At 34.9% G+C, this 20,844-nt stretch overlaps 2 protein-coding genes and 1 pseudogene across 2 annotated transcripts; 2 read left to right on the forward strand and 1 right to left on the reverse strand.

The window, feature by feature from the left end:
- The first annotated feature begins 12,852 nt into the window (after positions 1-12,852).
- LOC145163534 (uncharacterized) lies at positions 12,853-15,067 on the forward strand (annotated as a pseudogene).
- Positions 15,068-15,659: 592 nt separating this feature from the next.
- LOC145162323 (D-galacturonate reductase-like) lies at positions 15,660-17,895 on the forward strand. Its single transcript, XM_079081499.1, has 4 exons — positions 15,660-16,015; positions 16,438-16,681; positions 16,795-16,974; positions 17,647-17,895. Exons 1-4 carry the CDS (start codon positions 15,699-15,701, stop codon positions 17,863-17,865), a joined length of 960 nt encoding a protein of 319 aa, XP_078937625.1. The 5' UTR covers positions 15,660-15,698; the 3' UTR covers positions 17,866-17,895.
- A 709-nt stretch (positions 17,896-18,604) lies between these two features.
- Positions 18,605-20,844, reverse strand: LOC145162324 (serine/threonine-protein kinase Aurora-1). Its single transcript, XM_079081501.1, has 9 exons — positions 20,650-20,844; positions 20,064-20,177; positions 19,819-19,965; positions 19,646-19,741; positions 19,475-19,570; positions 19,286-19,382; positions 19,077-19,194; positions 18,899-18,971; positions 18,605-18,807 (listed from the first exon to the last, which is right to left on the reverse strand). The coding sequence occupies exons 1-9, from the start codon at positions 20,683-20,685 to the stop codon at positions 18,706-18,708; spliced, it is 879 nt and encodes a 292-aa protein (XP_078937627.1). The 5' UTR covers positions 20,686-20,844; the 3' UTR covers positions 18,605-18,705.

The following is a 20,844-nucleotide window of genomic DNA, read 5'->3' on the forward strand; positions in this document are numbered from 1 at the left end:
CTACAAGTTGGGGCTAGCCAACTTGGTTAACAAGGAGGTTTCTAATCTAACAACTATCCAGGAGGTTCTGGGTTCAATCCCAGGCAGAGGAGATGTTTATTTTTATTTGCCGTTTCAAAAAAAATTCCAAAAATCTGAAAATCACCGTTAAAATGGTGATTTGAAACTTCTTGAGTGTAAGGAAAAAGAAAAGGATTTAAATTCCATACATTGCTTTCTTAAACAAATACCGTATGAGAGAGTTATGATTTTTATACGAGCTTTAACAGTCTAAGCATGTTAAAAATATAGCTTTAAAAATAAAGTTAAAATTAGACGACAGAGTCCAAATAAAAGTTGTAGATCTCGTCGATAGCTACACGTGGATATAAAATGCATCAAAAGTAGAGCTCGTATGAAGAGGATATGAATTTTCAAAGATAATAAGAATTTTCATGCGCAGCCACGTGTACGGACAACGTGTCACCACCCAGACAACGCCACATTAGCACCTCCCACCAAGTGCACGACGCACACCCGACCATATGCACGACGTGCACCCCGAATCAGCCTATAAATATTGGATCAAGCTTCTTCATTTCACACATCGTTCTCGTACATCTCTCTCTAAATTCGAACTCTAGAGCTACTTTCGAGTGTCTAGGAATTTTTTTTAGTGAGACCCTGAGGCATCTGAGAGTCCGGTGGACTGGAAGTGCTCAGTATCGAAGTCCTGCCAGAGTAAATCCTGTTTTTTGTAAGAAACTCTCTATAAGTTAAGCTATGCTTCTAGTGTACTTAATATTCATAGTCGTTATTATATATATATATATATATATATATATATATATATATATATATAGGATTTATCAGTAATTCCAGTTATAAAGTTGATTGATCTACTTACGGGAGAGATGTCTAGAATGGTCATGTTGGCTTGGTTGTTGGATTTTAGAAAGATTATACGCTAAAATGATCCCGCCTCCCAATTGTCTAGCCTAACTGATCCTTATTTAATAGAACTCTTGGTATTCATTGGGATTAGTGATAGATTTGACTTTCATTATCAGATTGTCATAGGAACTGATAAGCTATAATATTCTAGGTTAATATATGTTAGACACGTTACCGGTTATGCCAGAGGGATATCTGTCAATCGTCGAAGAAATTGTTCAGGTGAGTTATCTCACTATACCATGTACTGCAATATATATCCATGAATGTTAGGACATGGAATGAATAGAGTAGAGCTATCAATATAATCTTTATGTGCTTAAGTGTGAACTGGTAGAGTGGAAAGTATAGATTTGTCTGTATTAGTAGAATCTAAAAGTGCAGTCTCTATATACGTAATTATTGTGATATTAGACTTAGGTAGGTGTTGATGGTGGAACGGTTAAAGAGTTCAGGAACGTATAGACCCACATAGATTTAGTTAAGGGATGATGGTGGAATAGTTAAAGAATCTAGGAGCCTACATGCCCGCGTATTCCAAGATACACATCTTATTTGTAGATCGTGAGTTATTGTTTGTATGCATGTATACATATAATGGTATATGGTATTTTCGAGAACTCACTAAGCCTAGCGCTTACCTAGTTGTTATAAATGTTTTTCAGGTACATTATGAGAAGGGCAAGGTTCGAATGTACACACGCGTATTTGCAACATGTTTCCGCATAATGTAATTATAACCTTGATATATTTTAATAAATAAAAATGAAGAATTTTGGTTGAAAATCAGGACGTAACAAGTTGGTATAAGAGTCATGGTTTGAGTAAACTGGATAAACACTCGTGTGATTCCAGACTCAAACTAAGGATCTGAGTAATTAACAAATATTTTCATAAAAAGAAAAATACAAAAAGGAAAGAATGCAATGTGTGCAGTCATCCAAAGCTCAGAAAGGAAAGTGATTCCCAAAATATCCACAATTGTTATGTTTGCTGATATATGAAATGTTAGAAATGCATGCTAGTATGTAGGCTAGGGATCTTTTCAAGAAATTCTCGGTTAGAATTGCCCGATACTTAAGATGCTTTATAGACTAGGAATTTGCTTGTTAATTGCTACTTAGAATCTATATTAATATGGATTAGTTATTTGATAAATGTGTTTGGTTGCATGCTCCCAGAATTAAATAGTTTTAGATTGTTTGATTTGGCGCTATTGCACAACTCTTGTCTGAGTCTAACTGCCATAGTGTCGAATCTCTCAGTCGACCGACTGTTTGATTTTAGAGGCATGTAATCGTATTCGTCCGATAATTAGTTAATATTAATTAAAGTACTTCCTTAGCCAATGGTAAGGAGGGGTGGTAGGAATCCTAGAAGGAAAGCCTAGGAAGTTTATTATGTGTTTGATAAGGCATATATTCGTAAGATAGGGTGTCGGTAGAGACGCAAGGTCCGAGTGAAATCTAGGAAAGAAATAATCAGGTCATTAAACTCTGTATGTGTGAAAATACGTATCAATAGCAGAGTGTAGTGACTTGGAAACCTTGGAGCAGTTCTTGGATCTGGTATGGATTGGTGTGGAAGGTAGTATGAACCCATACTATCGGAAGAACATGATCCATACATGAATCAAAAAAGCCACAAAGTTGCTAAGGAATCAAGAATATTGCTATTTGAACATGATTTGAAGATCAGTAAGTGCTATTTTTCGGCAACGAACTTCCTTCGTTGATTCATTTTTTTCTAGAAAAGTTAGAGTTTTGTCTATTTTTTTCCGCAAGTACGTCTTCGCTACTCGCTTTTCCGCTTGAAGACCCCGCCTTTCTCAATTTATCCCTTCCCGGTGGTCGATGAATTTGGACTTTCGGTGGACCCTCCCCCTCAGTGTCATCGAAGTCATCATTGAGGCCGAGGCCAAAACTCACGTTGGACTCAGAAGTTCTTGGCATTTTGTTGGATTCGGTGGTAGATCCTGAATGCGCCCCACCCGGATAAAGGACCCATTTTTTATCCTTACAAAAAACTTCTCACGTTTTTTGGTTGCCGAATGGTTTACCATTATTGGTAATTTTGTATTGGTAGCATATGGTTGATAAAATATTGAAATTGTTGCTATCACTTTTGTGTATATTTTTAAGATTGTCAAATATGTCATTAAATTTCGTGCACGCCGCTCATAGGTCACGCCATTTTGCACTGACCGTGTCGTACGTTCGCTCTGTTTCCCTTCCCAATTGTGCATGAAAGTTGTCTAAAACACGTTTCCTCCTCATCTTCGCTCCATTGCGTAATTTTTTTTTGGTTCTTTTCCTTTTTCTGTCTTCTTTGAGTTGGTTGTTGTGTTTCTTGGACCCGTTCGTCATCATTGAAGAGGTTTATAGGTTGAGATTGAGATAATTGTGAAGGTTGTGCATGAAATTTTTGAGGTTGAGAAGATTGGGGTTGAAATTGTTGAGAAAGTTGTTGTTGAAAGACTTGAAATTAGGGTTGATTGAATTGTTGTGGTCGTTGTTGTTGTTGGTAGTAGTTTGGGTAGTATGAAAGATTGGTGAATAAAAGTTGTTGGATTGATGAAGTTATCAATTACATATAACTAACATTTGCATATGGATCATTTAGGGTGTTTGATTTGGATCAATAGGTTGAAGAAAAAGGTAAGAAAATAGAAAGAAGTTGTGTGTTTTTGTAGTGTGAATAGGTGGTATTTATATATAGTTGTAGTTTGTGTTTTTAAAATTGAAAATTAAATAATTTTTTTATTACAACGGATACAAAGGAAAAACGGTCAAAAATTGGACCGTTGTTGCTGTTTGCTTCCTATTGGTCGTCTTCATCCGTTTTCATAGAGACTCCACAGCCAAGCCACCAAATGTTAGGGACGGTGTTCACGCGTCCCTTGGACTCCCAAGTCAACTTTCATGCATGAGTTTATACTCTCCGCTCCGGATAGCTTTAATGTTATAAGTGAGTATATCCCATAAAGAAGCATAACTTCAAGTTCGAGGTGTTTCTTTGTTTGTGAATGGTTTTGGTGCAATTCCTCTTCATGTTCCTCCTATTAATTAAGCTGGTGGCTCCAAGTTACATCGTTCAGGCTTTTGCCCCAGTGAGTTAGGCATAGAGTTTCAAGATTTTCCATTGGTTGTTTTCGCCTCTTAGTTTCTTTGGAGTCTGTTCTTCACTTCTTTGTCAATGGTTTTGTTTTCAGTTTCTTTAGTCCTTTTCCTTGTAAACTGTTCTGGTTTCGGCTATACTACTAGCGTGATAATAATTTATTAATTTACTTGCTACCAAATAGGCAAGTAACTTTGAAAAAAGACCTAACCTACACCTAGTTTCATAAAATAAGCACTTATAAACAGTGGCAGAGCCAATGTAGAATGAGTGAGGTGTTTGGACCCCACTTAATTTTGGGTCCCACCATATTTATATATATTAATTTTTTTTAAAATAATGGTCCCCCTTTGACTTTAGCTGACACCCACCCATAATACTGATGGGTTTAGGCCATAGAACATCCTATGTGCTCATGCAAACCCTAATGCTTGGATCTAGGTTTCTCTATTGTACATGCATTCATCCAAGACTATAAACCCTAGATCTAGCATGTGATAATCAATATTAACATATGAATTAGGGTTTAGATCATACCTTAATTGTTATGTAGCAATAACAATCTCAAATCCTCCTTGTAATGGCTTTAGAAAGCTTAGAGTCACAAGTGTCACTCCTCTAATGGCTCACAAACACCAAGAGCAAGAGGATGAAGAATAAGGAAAGAGGAGGCTGCCCAAAAAAGTCCAGAAACCCTAGTGGAACTCTTAGCCACGTTTTTGGGGCTTAAGGGTACTATATATACATGTACGCTATTAGGGTTTTCAACTAGGAAACCCTAATCTGACTGCTTAAGCCCTAAGCAGCCCATGAACCCTTTTAGAATATCCCTTGGATGATTTCTAATGGGTTTCCCATAGAATTCGTCCAACCTATTATTTCAAGGTGATCCATAGCCCAAATGCAATTATCTTATAATTACAGTTCCAGTCTCTTAAGTTTAATTAATCTCTTTTAGCCACAAAATTAATTATCAATTAATTCTTGACTAATTAATTAAATAATATGATTTCTCCTTTAATATATTATTCTCATAATATATTAATAAATCCTAATTAATCCTTTCTCTCCATAATTCATCCTATCAAGTTGCTTTGGTGAAGGCAACCCAAAAGGACCATGCACCATCGGGTCAAGTACATACCAAAATAGTTATGGACTTAGACACTAATCCAACAGTCTCCCACTTGGATAAGTCTAATAACTATTCTGCGTATGACTTCAGATCCTGATCTGCAATCGTAGCTTTCAAAAACCGCTGTCAACTCTGATCCTATCAGAAGCGTGTCCTTTAGATAAGGGATCATATATTCCTCCATTCTAGATATCGTATAGACTGAGACATGGATTTAAATCATTCTCTCTGTCTATGTGTTGTTTCCCGATTTCCGATTTATGACGACTGACAACAGACTACAATTGAACACATCAAATTAGTCCCGGCTTGGCCAAGCGCTTAGTTGTCATCACTAAATCATCGAGGGGCCCACAGATATCGCTTTCATCCTACTTTGGATAAAAGGAACGGATAAACTTTGATTCAATGCTTGCTTGCACTCACTTACCGAATCACACACAACAATATGTTTTATGACACCAAGTTACTAGTGCGTTTACATATTATCAATGTGTAACCGACTCACAAGATACAACTCACACATCTCGGTTTCAAGAATATAAGATATTATAGTCTCACCAATCACTCGTGATAAAATCCATGAAGTGATCCAAGTGAGCGTGAGTTTAATCCAATGCTCAAATCATATTCATAAGCACTCATGAACGTTGCAGCAAACATTTGCTTATGTCTAATACACTTTAGACAATCTACAAACCAATTCATGATAGTCTTCATTCATACCTACTTCCAACATATGAACGACTGTGGACCATTCGAATAATTTGATTATTCTGAAATAATTTAATTATTCAGGAAGTCAAAACATGCAAAGTGAAACACAAGAATAATACTAATCCCATATGGCCCCAAACTCTGGGTATAAATAAAACATTTTATTTAATCACCATATTGATTACTCATTATTTGTTATTTCGGGTAATCAACTTCTTACTTGAATTATTACTACACTTGTCCCATGCTCTCAGCATGCACACAATGTTTACCTATGGTCCTTTCTTTGTGAAATAGATCAAATGAACACATTTCCAATCATATTCATTTCACAACTCCCAATCCTTATCACAAGTATAAGAATATCAAATTATTGTTACTTATGCTAGATTCTAACATTTTATGCAATGATTCTTTCGTAAAGTCACAGCTCAAAATCATCAAGACTCGGCCAATCTCTATCAGAAACAATTCTATAGATATGATGTCTCTCACTCAAAGTACATTCCTTTGAACATCCTTCTTGCATAAAAGTTTCTAATCTAGATACAGATTCTCAATATCCAACTCCCAATATGGAAACATTTCCATATTTGCCATATGACAATTCATTCTTAATAGAATCTTATCTATTCATAATAATGTCATCCAATACCATACTTCCAACTACTCACAAGCGATCAATCCTCAACGAGCTTTGGATCGTCCTTTGATAGTTGTTTAATTATTTTAGTCAAAACCGATTCTAGTCCTTTTTCCCTCTAAATGCGCTAGACATTTTGAAAATTTTAGAATGGTCAAATATTATAGCACTTGCAATCGATCCTATACTCGAAGCGTATGGAACACGATGCATAATGTCTTACATAAAGATATTATGCTTTATCCATCTTCTGCCATAATATTTTATGTGTCTCGTTCTTACAATTCGAAGTATGAAGAGGGATGCCGTAATCATAATCGAAATTTAAGAACACACTATGTATCCTTTGACTAAATTTATTAAAATTTCTCAATCTAAGCTTTAGATTTTGAAACGAAGTACAATATTCTCTCCCTTAATTATAGCAAAACAACTATTCAACCCTTACGACTTTGCAAAGTATGACTCTTGTTTTCTATAATTAATATTGCTAACTTGCAATACTTGCCTTAATAATCATACAAGCACAACATTTATACTCCCACTATCATGATGATTATTATCATATAAGCATAACACTTATGCTCCCACTAGCTTTGACATGTTTTTAGAAAACAACTGAACTTCCAGAAAACAATACTTATTGAATTTATGAAGTTCATATTTCTAATACCTAATGCTTTGATAATCCTTTATCTAAGCTTCTTAAACTTATACACCTTTGCCTTAGATAGCTCATATGTGTGTCTAAACAATCCAGACTAATTGCCAAATCTCACAATCGAATTATGGAAAGCGATGCCGTAACCATAATAGAATTCGAGAATACAATTTCACAATCACTATCTTCTTAAAATCTCTCTTAGTGAAAGCATTTCCTCACAGTCATTTTCATGAAGGAGGGAATCTTATGACACTTAGATTTTAATGGTGTATGTGTTCCTATCCATGCGAATTTGTCAAAACCAAAGTTTGCGACAAATCCAAACTCATATGGACTGAACTTTCTCAATCTTGATTTCTTGCCTTATGGTAACACGAGTGCCCACCATGTCTTCCAAGTAGTTAAGCAGCTCACCCTTTCAAATCAACGTACTTTTCATTGATCAAGGTGCTTGCCTTTTATGCGTTCAAATGAGAACTCATAGAACTCACATGCATAATTAACTTAATTGGAATGGCACAGAAACAAAATAATGTCAACACGATAGGTTGTAAACCTCAAGTCGTGTGCTAGTGATGATCGATAAGGTTTATTCTCGATTAATTCTTGAAACTTTTCAAGACCATTAAGACTCCCACTGACTCCTTGACATACAAGATTCTTTTGTCAATAAACATTTCTCGACAAACAAATATTCAAGAGTTAGTGTAGTTTTTATCAAGACAAAACACTTCATAAATTGGCCCTAGTTGGTCTTTGTCTTATCCAAGACATCACAACTTTCCAATTGTGCAAGAATAAGAAAACCTTTTCAAATTTCACATTTGATGAATGTTATAAACCTTCTTAAGACTTGTCACTCAATTCACAATCTTAACTCTAAGACTCGGTTTTGGAACGAAGTATGATTGACTTCTTGATTTAACCATTTCTTCAATTCTTGATTCCTCTTCTCAGACATTCAATTGCACTAAGACTCACTTAGAGGATCAATTGAGATATGGTTCTTAATCATTAAGACCTATCATAAAACATAATAAAAAGGTACTCTCCCTTCTTCTTAGAATAGAGAAACTTTTATCTTTCTGCCTACTTGATTCTTCTTATTCGTTCTGCTATTTATTGAAACTCTTTCAATCAATTGAGAATTACACTTAATCTCATAAGTATAATCATATTTACTTAACCTTAGTAAATCATGACGAATATCTTTGTTACTTTTGTGGTGGACTTGATCAACACACAACCTTGTGTACTCGATCTCCTAGTCCTTCACTTGACACTTTGTCAATGAATTAGTCTAATTTCCAAATATGAAATTTCTCATTCATTATGCAACCAAGTTGTATGATTCCAAGTTTCTGTCCAATTGAAACTTGGGCGATGAGAAACTTTCCCTATTTGGTAAATTCTTGACCTTTCCACAAATAACATAATTAAGAATCAAATCCATTATTGCTAATAATAGAAACTTACATCAATTTTTCATACACGCCATTGCAAGGATAAATAAATAATATAAAATCAAAATTTATATTATTGCGGAAAAATTTGTCCTTACAATGCAATTCAACTGAAAAACTACGTTGTTAAATATTCCTAAGCAATCTATTCTAACTCCAAGTAGTAGCTTAAGATTCTAATCTTCAAGTAATGCGATCGAAATCCATTTCTTCACGATTAGATTCCGCTCACTTCTTCCCTTAAGATTCCTCTCTTTTCTTCGATCCTACAAGACATCGAAATGTAATCTTATCACATTATGTATTAAGAATCTAGAATAGGAACTTAAAAGAGTTAGTTAATGGATTTTACCTAAAGTAGAGCCATACGTTTTGACTCTCCCATCTCTTAGATCTCTTAGGTAAATAGGGCAGCTTCGTCTCCAATGCCCCTTCTCTTGGCAATAAAAGCAAATTGACTCTTTTGGAACAACACACGGAATTACTTCTGACTTTGCCTTTCTCTTATGATCAAAATTTTCGATCATGGCATGCCTTTCGTTGCCATTGTCTATATCCATAGAGGTCTGGAAGGCAGATCCACCAATCAACTTTGCTTTTCCAGTGCGCCAAATCATTGCTGATTCAGCAGCAATAAGCATATAGGTGAGATCGATGAGGGTTACGTCGTGGTTCATCATATAGTACTCTCTTACGAACTCACTATATGAGTCAGGAAGTGACTGAAGAACCCAGTCAACAGCCAGCTCCTCACAGACAACAGACCCCAACATTCTTAACTTATCAATGTGCGACTTCATCTCTAGGACGTGTGCACACACTGACTTTCCTTCTTCATGTTTACTTGCCAAAAGGGCTTGAGTGAGTTTTAACTTTTCAACCTTTTGAACTTGTGGGTTAGGGAGAACAATAGGAGGAGGTGGAGGAAGTGAAGCATGATCTCGTGTTCCTCTATCGAATCGTGGAATATCATCTTCATGTGAAAAGCTTGTTCCACGGGATTTGGGAAGACCATAGTTGTCATACTTTGACATCTACAAAACGGGAGAAAAATTCAAGTTAGTTGATTGATTGAGTCCTTAATAAATCACCCAAATGAGATATTAAGGCTAGGACCCAACACAATACTCTACAACTTGGGAGAGGGATGTCGTAACCCAAATTGCAGAACATTTGAAGGTAAGTGAATGACGATTCACTAATTTCCACCATGAAAAACGAAAAAAAAAAAATTTAAGTTTTAAATCTATTGAAAATTCCTAGATCTTTTGAGATTCATTGAACATTTCAATGGCATGTTTAAATCTCAATATGCCCCTCGATTTGTGACTGGGATGCCGATGATCACAAAACAGGGTGTGAATAACCATGCAAACTTACATGGTGCCCCCAATGTTACAGTCACCTATTCGATGTGTCGGTTAACCACACACGCTCCACCGAACTATGACAAACAATGAGTCACCCTTTGCTACCTTTGCTTAGTACCATTTAGTGTGCCGGTTAGCCACACATGCTCCACTAATGTCTTCGCAAGGGCACAAAGTGTAATTTCATGGAATTGCATCAATTCACTTTTGTCTAAAGTAACTAAGATTGGTAATTTTGTATAAGACATTTAGTTACTTAATACTTCATTATACTTTTAATGGAAAGGGTTTGCCCTATCCTACCCGTTCGGCTAACGACCATCCACTAGTCAAGAGTGCGGTGGGTAAGAGTGGATACCCATTCAATCGCCATTTTATAGGCAAATTCCTTAAACACCCCTTATAGACTAGCTTCGTGAATGAGGCCTACTAACGGTAAGACTGACTGTTTACTCATACATATATATAATACTAGACTTTTAATGTTATATATAGTATAGGGTGTATTTTACACTTTTAAAATACTAGGTGGTCTAATTTAATAAAACATACTTTTAATTTAATTAAATGTAAACCATATCACTATGGATTTATTAACTATCTTTTAATTATACACTTAATTAATTTAATAAAACCATAAGGGTGTGATTTGAACTTTTCAAAAAACAATACTAGGGTTTTAGAATCTAACATTTCTAAATTAAACTTTTAATCAACTTTTAAATTCCAAAACTTGAGGGCAAGTTTTGAAACATTTCAAAAACACAAGGATCAAATAGCAAATAATTTAAATTAAACAATTAATTTAATGATTATCTAAATTTGACCTAATTTCAATTTCTTGCAAGATAAGTTACCCAATTAATACAAATAATTAATCTTTAATCATATAAGGAAGTTATTATCTAATCAATTGGTAATTATCTTTTGTTTAATCAAGGATATTCTCAAATATAAGATAAAATTCGAATATTAAAGACCCAAAACAATTAAGGCAAGTATCCTCAAGCAAAATAGCAAGAAATCCCGAAATCTGCTCTTACTGACGCTCGAACTCGCCGAGTTCCTCTATGGACTCGCCGAGTTGGAGCAACTCGCCGAGTCCACATTGGAACTCGCCGAGTTCATCAGTCAGGGAGCCAAAAAATCGATTTTGAAGCTTGAACAAATAACCAAGGCATCAATACAATAGAAACCAATCAAGGCTCTGATACCATTGATGGGTTTAGGCCATAAGAACATCCTATGTGCTCATGCAAACCCTAATGCTTGGATCTAGGTTTCTCTATTGTACATGCATTCATCCAAGACTATAAACCCTAGATCTAGCATGTGATAATCAATATTAACATATGAATTAGGGTTTAGATCATACCTTAATTGTTATGTAGCAATAACAATCTCAAATCCTCCTTGTAATGGCTTTAGAAAGCTTAGAGTCACAAGTGTCACTCCTCTAATGGCTCACAAACACCAAGAGCAAGAGGATGAAGAATAAGGAAAGAGGAGGCTGCCCAAAAACGTCCAGAAACCCTAGTGGAACTCTTAGCCACGTTTTTGGGGCTTAAGGGTACTATATATACATGTAGGCTATTAGGGTTTTCAACTAGGAAACCCTAATCTGACTGCTTAAGCCCTAAGCAGCCCATTGACCCTTTTAGAATATCCCTTGGACGATTTCTAATGGGTTTCCCATAGAATTCGTCCAACCTATTATTTCAAGGTGATCCATAGCCCAAATGCAATTATCTTATAATTACAGTTCCAGTCCCTTAAGTTTAATTAATCTCTTTTAGCCACAAAATTAATTATCAATTAATTCTTGACTAATATTAATTAAATAATATGATTTCTCCTTTAATATATTATTCTCATAATATATTAATAAATCATAATTAATCCTTTCTCTCCATAATTCATCCTATCAAGTTGCTTTGGTGAAGGCAACCCAAAAGGACCATGCACCATCGGGTCAAGTACATACCAAAATAGTTATGGACTTAGACACTAATCCAACAAATACATCCTGTTACCTTTTTGGAAACGTACACACAATTCCTAACCTGCAATTTGTTTGCTTCACTTTTTTTTATCTTATCTTCTTCTTTATTTTAAACCTAGCCACAGACCCACCATGGCCCCAATTCACCATTCCATTAAAAAATAACCTCGCTGGAGATCAAAGACTATCGTCGCCTAAACTGATGCCGACGCCGACGACCTAAGTGTGCCTCCGACCTCCGCTTCCCCTGTTCTCTTTCTCTTGGTCTACCTGGGTAAATCTTTACATGTAAATCTATAATATACTTTCATTTTATTAGGGGAAATCGATTTTTGTTGGTTTATAAGTTTCTTTTGTTGGTTTGTGGACTCGATGAAAATTAGTTATTCTTTTGGTTGTATTGTTAATTTTTGGTTTTTTATAGGCATATGTAATTACAACTTTGTTGTTTGTAATGGGTTAGTGGGTCCATATAAATATTGCAAGTATTGTTAGTTAAAATGCTTGAATAATAGATTGTTTCTTAGTTTGTCCCCTGAATGGATTATTTGACCTTCATATGTTAACTGTTAAATATAATAGATTGATAATTATTGAGTTTTATTGTAACAATGAATAATAACAATTTCTATTAACAGATAAATGGAAAGATTTTTAAAAAGACGGATATCAATTGATGGCGCATCTTCATCCGGGACCGCCTCTAATGATATTCCCCAACCTAGCTCTATTCCATCGGTGCCGGTTGAAATTGATTTGAGTGAAACTCCATGGGATCCATCCGATAGAATTTTTTTTTTCAGATTAACACCCTAATCAAAGAGAAGAAATAAGGTGAAAATATTTGATTAGAGGACATTGTCAACCGCGTGATCATACATTTCCAACAAAAGAGATAGGAGGTAGGACAAGACGTTTCAATCTGGCTTGGTTTGATCATCTTCAATACAGTAAATGGTTGGAGTATAGTAAAAAAAAACAAATGAATCATTTTGTTTGTGTTGTTACTTATTTAAAGATGTATCAAGTAAAAGGGGCGACGGTGATGCTTTTGTAACAGAAGGTTTTAGTTGTTGGAATAAACCGGAAAGACTTAAGACTCATGAAGGCAATTTTACTAGTTCCCATTCCATAGCACTTAAAAAATGTGAAGATTTGATGAAACAAAATCAATCTATTGCCACTGCTCTTCATAAGCAAAATGATGCTATAAGGAATGAACATCGAATCCGATTAAATGCTTCCATTGATACTTCTAGATGTTTATTGAAATGTGCATTACCTTTTCGTGGTCACGATGAGTCTGAAATGTCTCTTTTTAGAGGAAATTTCTTGGAAGTATTGAATTTGGTTCGGGATCAAAATGAGATTTCACGGAAAGTTACGTTACAGAATGCTCCCGGGAACAATCAAATGGTGGCTCCATGTATTCAAAAAGATATTGCTCATTGTTTTGCACAAGAAGTACTTAAATCAATTTTTGAAGAAATTGGTGATGATGTTTTTGCTTTATTAGTTGACGAGTCCAACGATATATCCAAAAAGGAACAAGTGGCGGTAGTTTTGCGATATGTTACATGTGGGATTGTAAAAGAAAGGTTTATTAGTCTAGTTCATGTGAAGGAGACATCTGCATTGTCTTTAAAATCTGCTATTGACTCTTTATTTTCTGAATATGGATTGAGTTTGACGAAGATTCGGGGTCAAGGTTATGATGGAGCAAGCAATATGAGTGAAAACTTTAATGGTTTAAAATCTTTAATCTTGAGAGAAAATACCTCTGTGTATTATGTTTATTGCTTTGCTCACCAACTTCAGCTAGTCATTGTGGCGGTTGTAAAAAAACATCACGACGTTGGAGACTTTTTTGATATGGTAGCTGTTCTAATGAATGTTGTGTGTGCTTCTTGTAAATGTACAGATATGATGCACGAAAGTCAAAAAGATAAACTAGAAGAATCCATCGGCCGTGGTGAAATTGAAACCGGAAGTGGATTAAACCAAGAACTTTCTCTTACTAGAGTCGGAGATACGCGTTGGAATTCTCATTATAAAACTTTATCACGTTTGGTTGGTTTGTTTTCATCTGTTTTTGGTGTGCTTGAATATATTGAAGATGAAGGCCTTAATAGTTTTAGTCAACGTCAAGCAAGTGGTCTTCGAATATATCTTCGATCATTTGATTTTGTGTTCCACTTGCAATTGATGTTGAAATTTTGGGGATCACAAACATATTGTCACAAGCTCTACAAAGAAAGGATCAATATATTGTGAATGCTATAAGTTGCATGAAATCAACCACTGCAACGTTAAAAAGGATAAGAATTGATGGGTTTGATGCACTTATATTGGATATCACATCTTTTTGTGAGAATAATGGCATTAAAATATTGAACATGGAAGAAGTTTATGTCAACCCAAGAGCTCGAAGACAATATACCAATATTTCCAATCGTCATTATTACGAGTTTTTTTTTGTTTTAACATGGTTTTGGATATACAAATTCAAGAGTTCGGTGATCGTTTTAATGAAGTAAGTTCCGAACTGCTTATTTGTATGACAGATTTTGAATCCACATGACTCATTTTGTGACTTTGACCCATCCAAGTTACGGAAGTTAATCGATTTCTATCCACATGATTTTAGCTATAAAGATAGGTTGGATATTCTACAAGAACTTTCGGTTTACCCCAATCATATGCAACAAGATGAAAGATTTGCAACTTTGAAGAGCATATCCGACCTTGCTAAAGTGATGGTGGAAACCAAGATGCATCGGTTCTTTCTGTTGATTTATCGGTTAGTGAAGTTGTCGTTGGTCTTGCCGGTTGCAACCGCAACGGTAGAGATATGTTTTTCCACGATGAAGCTTGTAAAGTCGGATTTGCGGAATCGAATTTCGGATGATTTTCTAAATGATTGTGTAATTTGCGTGGTTGAAAGAGAAGGATTTTCAAATATTACAAATGAAAATGTTATCAAACGTTTCTTAGCTATGTGCCCTCGTAGATTTCACCTGTAAAATGGCATTTAGTTGAAGGTTTTAATGTTATTCTACTTTTTGTTTTTTTTATTAATTTACACCGGTCAACGGTCAACTATGCATCCACTTGACTTTCCGGCTGGATCCGCCTCTGCTTATAAATCAATGTTGGTTTAATATTGCAACAGTAAAGTTTCTTAAAGCAACTACAACTAAAGTTGATAAAAGAATATCACGAAGAAAATGCTGCTTAAGTTAATGGCATTAAAAGACTAAAGGACGAGCTGTTAGCCAACCGACACAAAGCGGCCGGTGAAAGCAGAAAGAGACAAGTTGAAAGGGAGATAAATTACACACATCGGTGATCAAATAAACAAAACTGTGGCTTGAAAGCTTCGATTGGTTCTGGGGTGTGACTAGCGACAACACCCCTGCATGCATGCAAAATAAATTTGCAGAACCAAGAGGTTATGTGACTCAAAAACTTTGTCACCACCATCAATTAATTAATGGTGTGAAAGCAAACTATATTATAGCCTAGGTTGGAGAAGAGTTCGCATAAGGAGAGAGAGAGAGAGAGAGAGAGAGAGAGAGAGAGAGAGAGAGAGAGAGAGAGAGAGAGAGAGAGAGAGAGAGAGAGAGAGAGAGAGAACCCGCGAAAAGATCGATCATGGAAAACATTCCGAAGATAATGATAAGCTCTTCCAATGGTCCTCGGCCCATGCCAGTGATCGGAATGGGCACAGCAACACTGACCGCATGTAGTGATGAGGTTAAGGTGGCGGTTATTGAGGCCATCAAGATGGGTTATCGCCACTTCGACACAGCGGCACTCTACCAAACTGAGAACCCTGTTGGAGAAGCCATCAGAGACGCCCTCAGACTTGGTCTCATAAACTCCCGTTCTGAGCTTTTTATTACGACTAAGCTGTGGTGTAATTCCACGGAACGCCTTCTTGTCATACCTGCAATGAAGGAGAGTCTCCGGTAAGACGTCCATCTCTCTCTCTCTCTCTCTCTCTCTCTCTCATATTTTATTTTCATGTCATTTCTCTTCGAGGTTATCAACTTATCATCTCTCTTAGTAACTTGAAAAGAACTATTACGGCCGGTTTTGTGCACCTTCTTCTATCTGTTTCATTAAGCTTAATTTATGTGGTGTTAGATAAATTGTATATATGACCTTTTATGTAATTCAGTTACGATTATTTACATTCTTTTTAGTTACTCTGAGCAAACTATCATATAGATTATCAATGAAACGTTTTCCATTTTTCTAGTATATTTTCCCACTAAGTACTTTATACTACTGTAACAAATTAGTTTATTGCACTGATATAATTTAACAGATGAAATACCTTTAGAACCAGAAATGAGAGTAGATATTGATAGTTTATTCATTAATATAGGAATTTGGGGCTCGAGTATGTAGATCTGTACTTGATACATTGGCCATTAAAGCTCAACCAAGAGCATTTCAAAGTCCCGGTTCCAAAAGATTGCATAGCCACAATTGATATCAAGGCCGTTTGGGAAGCAATGGAAGAGTGTCAAAATCTCGGACTTACCAAATCCATTGGCGTAAGCAATTTTTCTTCTCGAAAGATTCAACAAATTCTTTCCTTCTCGAAAATCCCTCCTGCGGTTAACCAGGTGATCATCTATAATTTTTTTTTCTTGTAATCACATAATACAAAACCAACTTTTTAAGGGACTCATAATATTTCTAACAATCAATCCTACAACTTTCCAAATTTCGGCTGAAGGTTGAGATGAATCCAATTTGGCAACAAAAACAACTCAATGAATTTTGCAAAGAGAACAACATCATTCTCACTGCGTACTCCCCTCTAGGAGCAATCGGCAATGCTTGGGGAGATAATCGGGTAATCGAGTGTGATGTTCTCCAAGATATTGCTATGTCCAAAGGAAAGACAACAGCTCAGGTACAATATAAATTTAGATTCTTCCATATACACTTTAAGAAAACTATATGGATTATATATATAAGGTTGTAGAAAAACGTTCGACGTTAGCTAGTTGGTGGACTCATGTTAAGGGATTAATCGTGTAGGCGGGATTAATCGGGACCATAAATTGTTAATTCGCTGAATTTTAAAAAATTAAATATGACTAATATTATAAAAAAGTTCGTTAATATCACTAATATTATAACAAAATAGGTTAATATGATTAATACAATACTAATAATTCATCAAATAGTTTCTATTGATATAGAACTTTTTTAAAATGTTAAAATTTAATTTTATCATTTTTTACTGCTTCACTCATTGTGTAAGTAGGGATTAATCGTTAAGCGTCCTCTAGTCGGTTGGATAGCGCGTAGGGATTAAACGGGGCCTAATCGGGATTTTTACAACATATATATATATATATATATATATATATATATATATATATATATATATATATATATATATATATATATATATATATATATATATATATATATATATATATATATATATCGAAACTAATTTTTTCAGCTTAAAAGCCTATTTATCAACTAACGTAAGATGGTATATATGCTAGTCATTTTATTTTATATGCTATTAGCTTAGTAATATTAATGCTATAATATTGATCATGACATGTAGATTTCTTTAAGATGGTTATATGAGCAAGGTGTCAGCTTTGTAGTAAAGAGTTTCAATACAAAAAGGATGAAGCAAAACCTTGACATATTCAATTGGTCACTGAGTGCCGAAGAGCTTAACAAAATCAGCTATATTTCTCAGCGCAAGAATGTTTATTTAATTGGTATGATGGTGAGTGAGCATAACGATGTAATGGCCGATATTGACGATGAGCTTTGATTTGAATAAGTAGTAAAATTAGAAATAACAGATGCAATAATTATGTTGAATTCATCAACAAATTTCATAAGAGATCATCAATTATTTTGGATGCTTTGATATGAACTTATGATCGAAACTCAACATTTTTGTGTCTATAATAATTTCCAAGTACTGAAAACTTATGTAGTCCATGTATTGGGCTAACTTGGTACTTATTTTACCATGCGAAAAACAACAATATGCTTTACTAAAATTGCCGATTATAGCAATGCATAGAGATGGAAATGGAGAGATATATAATTATAGTGACAGAGAAGACAAAGAATAGATGGAAGTGAGAAGAATCAATGTACATGAAGTGATCAAGAAAAACAAACAAACAAACAAACAAAAAATCACTTGGAAGCAAGTTATTTCTCCATTTCACATCTGATTATTGAACAGATGTGAATTAAAAACATTCTGTATCATCACAAAACAACACTCTACCTTGATACCAATCCACCACAACCCAAATGTACCAAAGTAATCCCCTAAAACAAACGGTGCAAAATCTATAATGTATTTTTTTAGCATATTATAATTATCATGGTTCATATAAACTATTTTATTTTAATCACAATAATTCTTTATATTTAAAAGAATCAATATATTTGTTAAGTTTAGATGTACTCTTTCTAAAAACAATCACTATATTTGTTAAATTTGAACACTTATTTTTACCAAAAACCGTATATTGTCATGATTCCATAAATAATACTTTGAAACTCAATTATGTTATTATGTAAAAGAAGATACAACAAACAATTTTTTGTCATGAATACAATTTGCACCCCATTTATGAACATGATGATATTATTAACCTTTGTAGACTCCTGAAGGTTCGGCATTCTGAACTACCCATGGATGTTCAAGGAGCTTGTGTAAAGGCATTCTCTTGGAACTTTCTTTAACAAGCATCTGTATTTTTTTTTTTAAATATAAAAAATTAATAAATAATGATGACACCCAACAAATTATAAAAAGCTAGGAAGAAAGTAAGATGAAAAACCTGACTGATTAGGTCCTTGGCAGCTGAGGAGACTACCGGTTTTGAAGGGAACTTCAAATCTACTTTCACAATTCTGCACAATTACATCAACAATCAATCCATCAGCATCTGTACAATTTTTTCAGTGACAATGGCAAAGAGGGCATTTAGATCCATTTATTTTCAAGATTGCCATTACCTTCTATATGTATCAGTGTGTTCTTTAGCTTCAAATGGAGGGACACCATAAAGGAATTCATAGCAAAGAATACCAAGACTCCATATGTCCACACTTGCATCATGCTCTGTACTTTCCACTGTGATTAAATAAAATAGTTAATTACAATAAAAACAAACTAAAGAAAGAGTTTTTTCAGATTGTGAGGTTAATATTATTATGTTTTTTACCCATTTCAGGTGGGAGATAATCTAGAGTTCCACACATGGTCTGCCTGCGATTGAATGTGTGCACAGACCACCCAAAATCAGCAATCTTTAACTCACCCTAAAATAAGATAACAACAACACATTATATTATGTTTCTGCAAAATCAATTATCAAACACATAATAGCAATACTACCATATATATTTATTACCTGTGCACCAATTAAAAGATTCTCCGGTTTTATATCCCTATGAATTACATGCTTCCCATGACAATATATTAGAGCCCTCGCTAATGAAGCAACATACTATCCCATAAAAGTTCAAAAATTAGTTGACCATTAACACCAATAATATACCCAAAGGAAATATGAAAGACTTACAGTAGCAGCACGTCTTTCACTGAAGTGCTTGCATCTTTGGAGCTCCTTGTAGAGTTCTCCTTTAGCAGCATATTCCAAAATCAGGTAGACTCTTTTCTGTGGGAGATGTTGTGTATGTTCTATAAATTTTTGATAGATCTTTTGAACAACAGTATGATAGAAAGATTGTGTACCTGATCATAAAAATAACCATAGAGTCGGAGGATATTAGGGTGTCTAAGGTGACTTTGTATTTCAACTTCACGGCGAAGTTGGTGCTCCACTTGGGATTGTTTCAGTTGGCTTTTGAAGAGCACCTTTAGTGCAACAATATGGTTGCTCTGTTTCAGAAAGCACAAATATGATCAACAGTTAAGCCAACAATCAAGAACCTAAATGAACTACTTTTAATCATGAGAAATAGAATTGATATACTAACCCTCTTTTCCTTAGCTATGTAAACATGACCAAACTTTCCTCTTCCCAGTGGCCTCCCAATGTCGAAGTCATTAAGCGTCCACCTCTTTTTTTCTGCTGCTGCCTCTGTATTAGCCTGTAATCAGGCACAGCCAATTGAAGTCAAGAAACATCACACAACAACCAAATCATCACGTTCACACACATTACATGAAACCCTAAATACATTAGAAGCTACTCTTACTTCTAAGATTGACTTCAAGCCTATTAGAACGAAAATTTCCGAATGCACTACAACAGATACATACAGAAATTGAAATTATAAAATAAGCTGCATAACAGTTTTAGCACGTATGGCATCTCCATCTTCGAAATTTAAAAATTTCCAATTTCGTCTCCAAATGTTATAAAATAATTACGATGAAGACAGAAAAGGCGTAATAATAACAAAAGAAAACATAGCTGTTAACATAAAAATAAGCCCTAACAGAAATTACAACTCTAGATATCGTATAAGAACCAGAAATCGGGATGTAATTTGTTATGAATTCAAAACCAAATAACCAAACAAAAGGAATTGATCGATTTTCTGAAAATTAGTGATGTACCGTTTGTTGAATCTGCGTTTCTGCTGCGATTGCCATGAGAGAGCAACGGATTCTAGAGAGAGAAAACTGGATATAGATAGAGAAAGAGAGAGAAGAGGCAGACAAACGAAGAGGAAATGCGAATTTTTTTGAATAAAGAGAGGGAGAGAGGAGGAGGATCTGCTTTCTCTCTCCTAAATTACACAACGGTCACAT

Source organism: Lactuca virosa, chromosome 3 (assembly GCF_052849685.1).
Source record: "Lactuca virosa cultivar CGN04683 chromosome 3, Lactuca_virosa_CGN04683_v6, whole genome shotgun sequence".
Classification (NCBI taxonomy): Eukaryota; Viridiplantae; Streptophyta; class Magnoliopsida; order Asterales; family Asteraceae; genus Lactuca; species Lactuca virosa.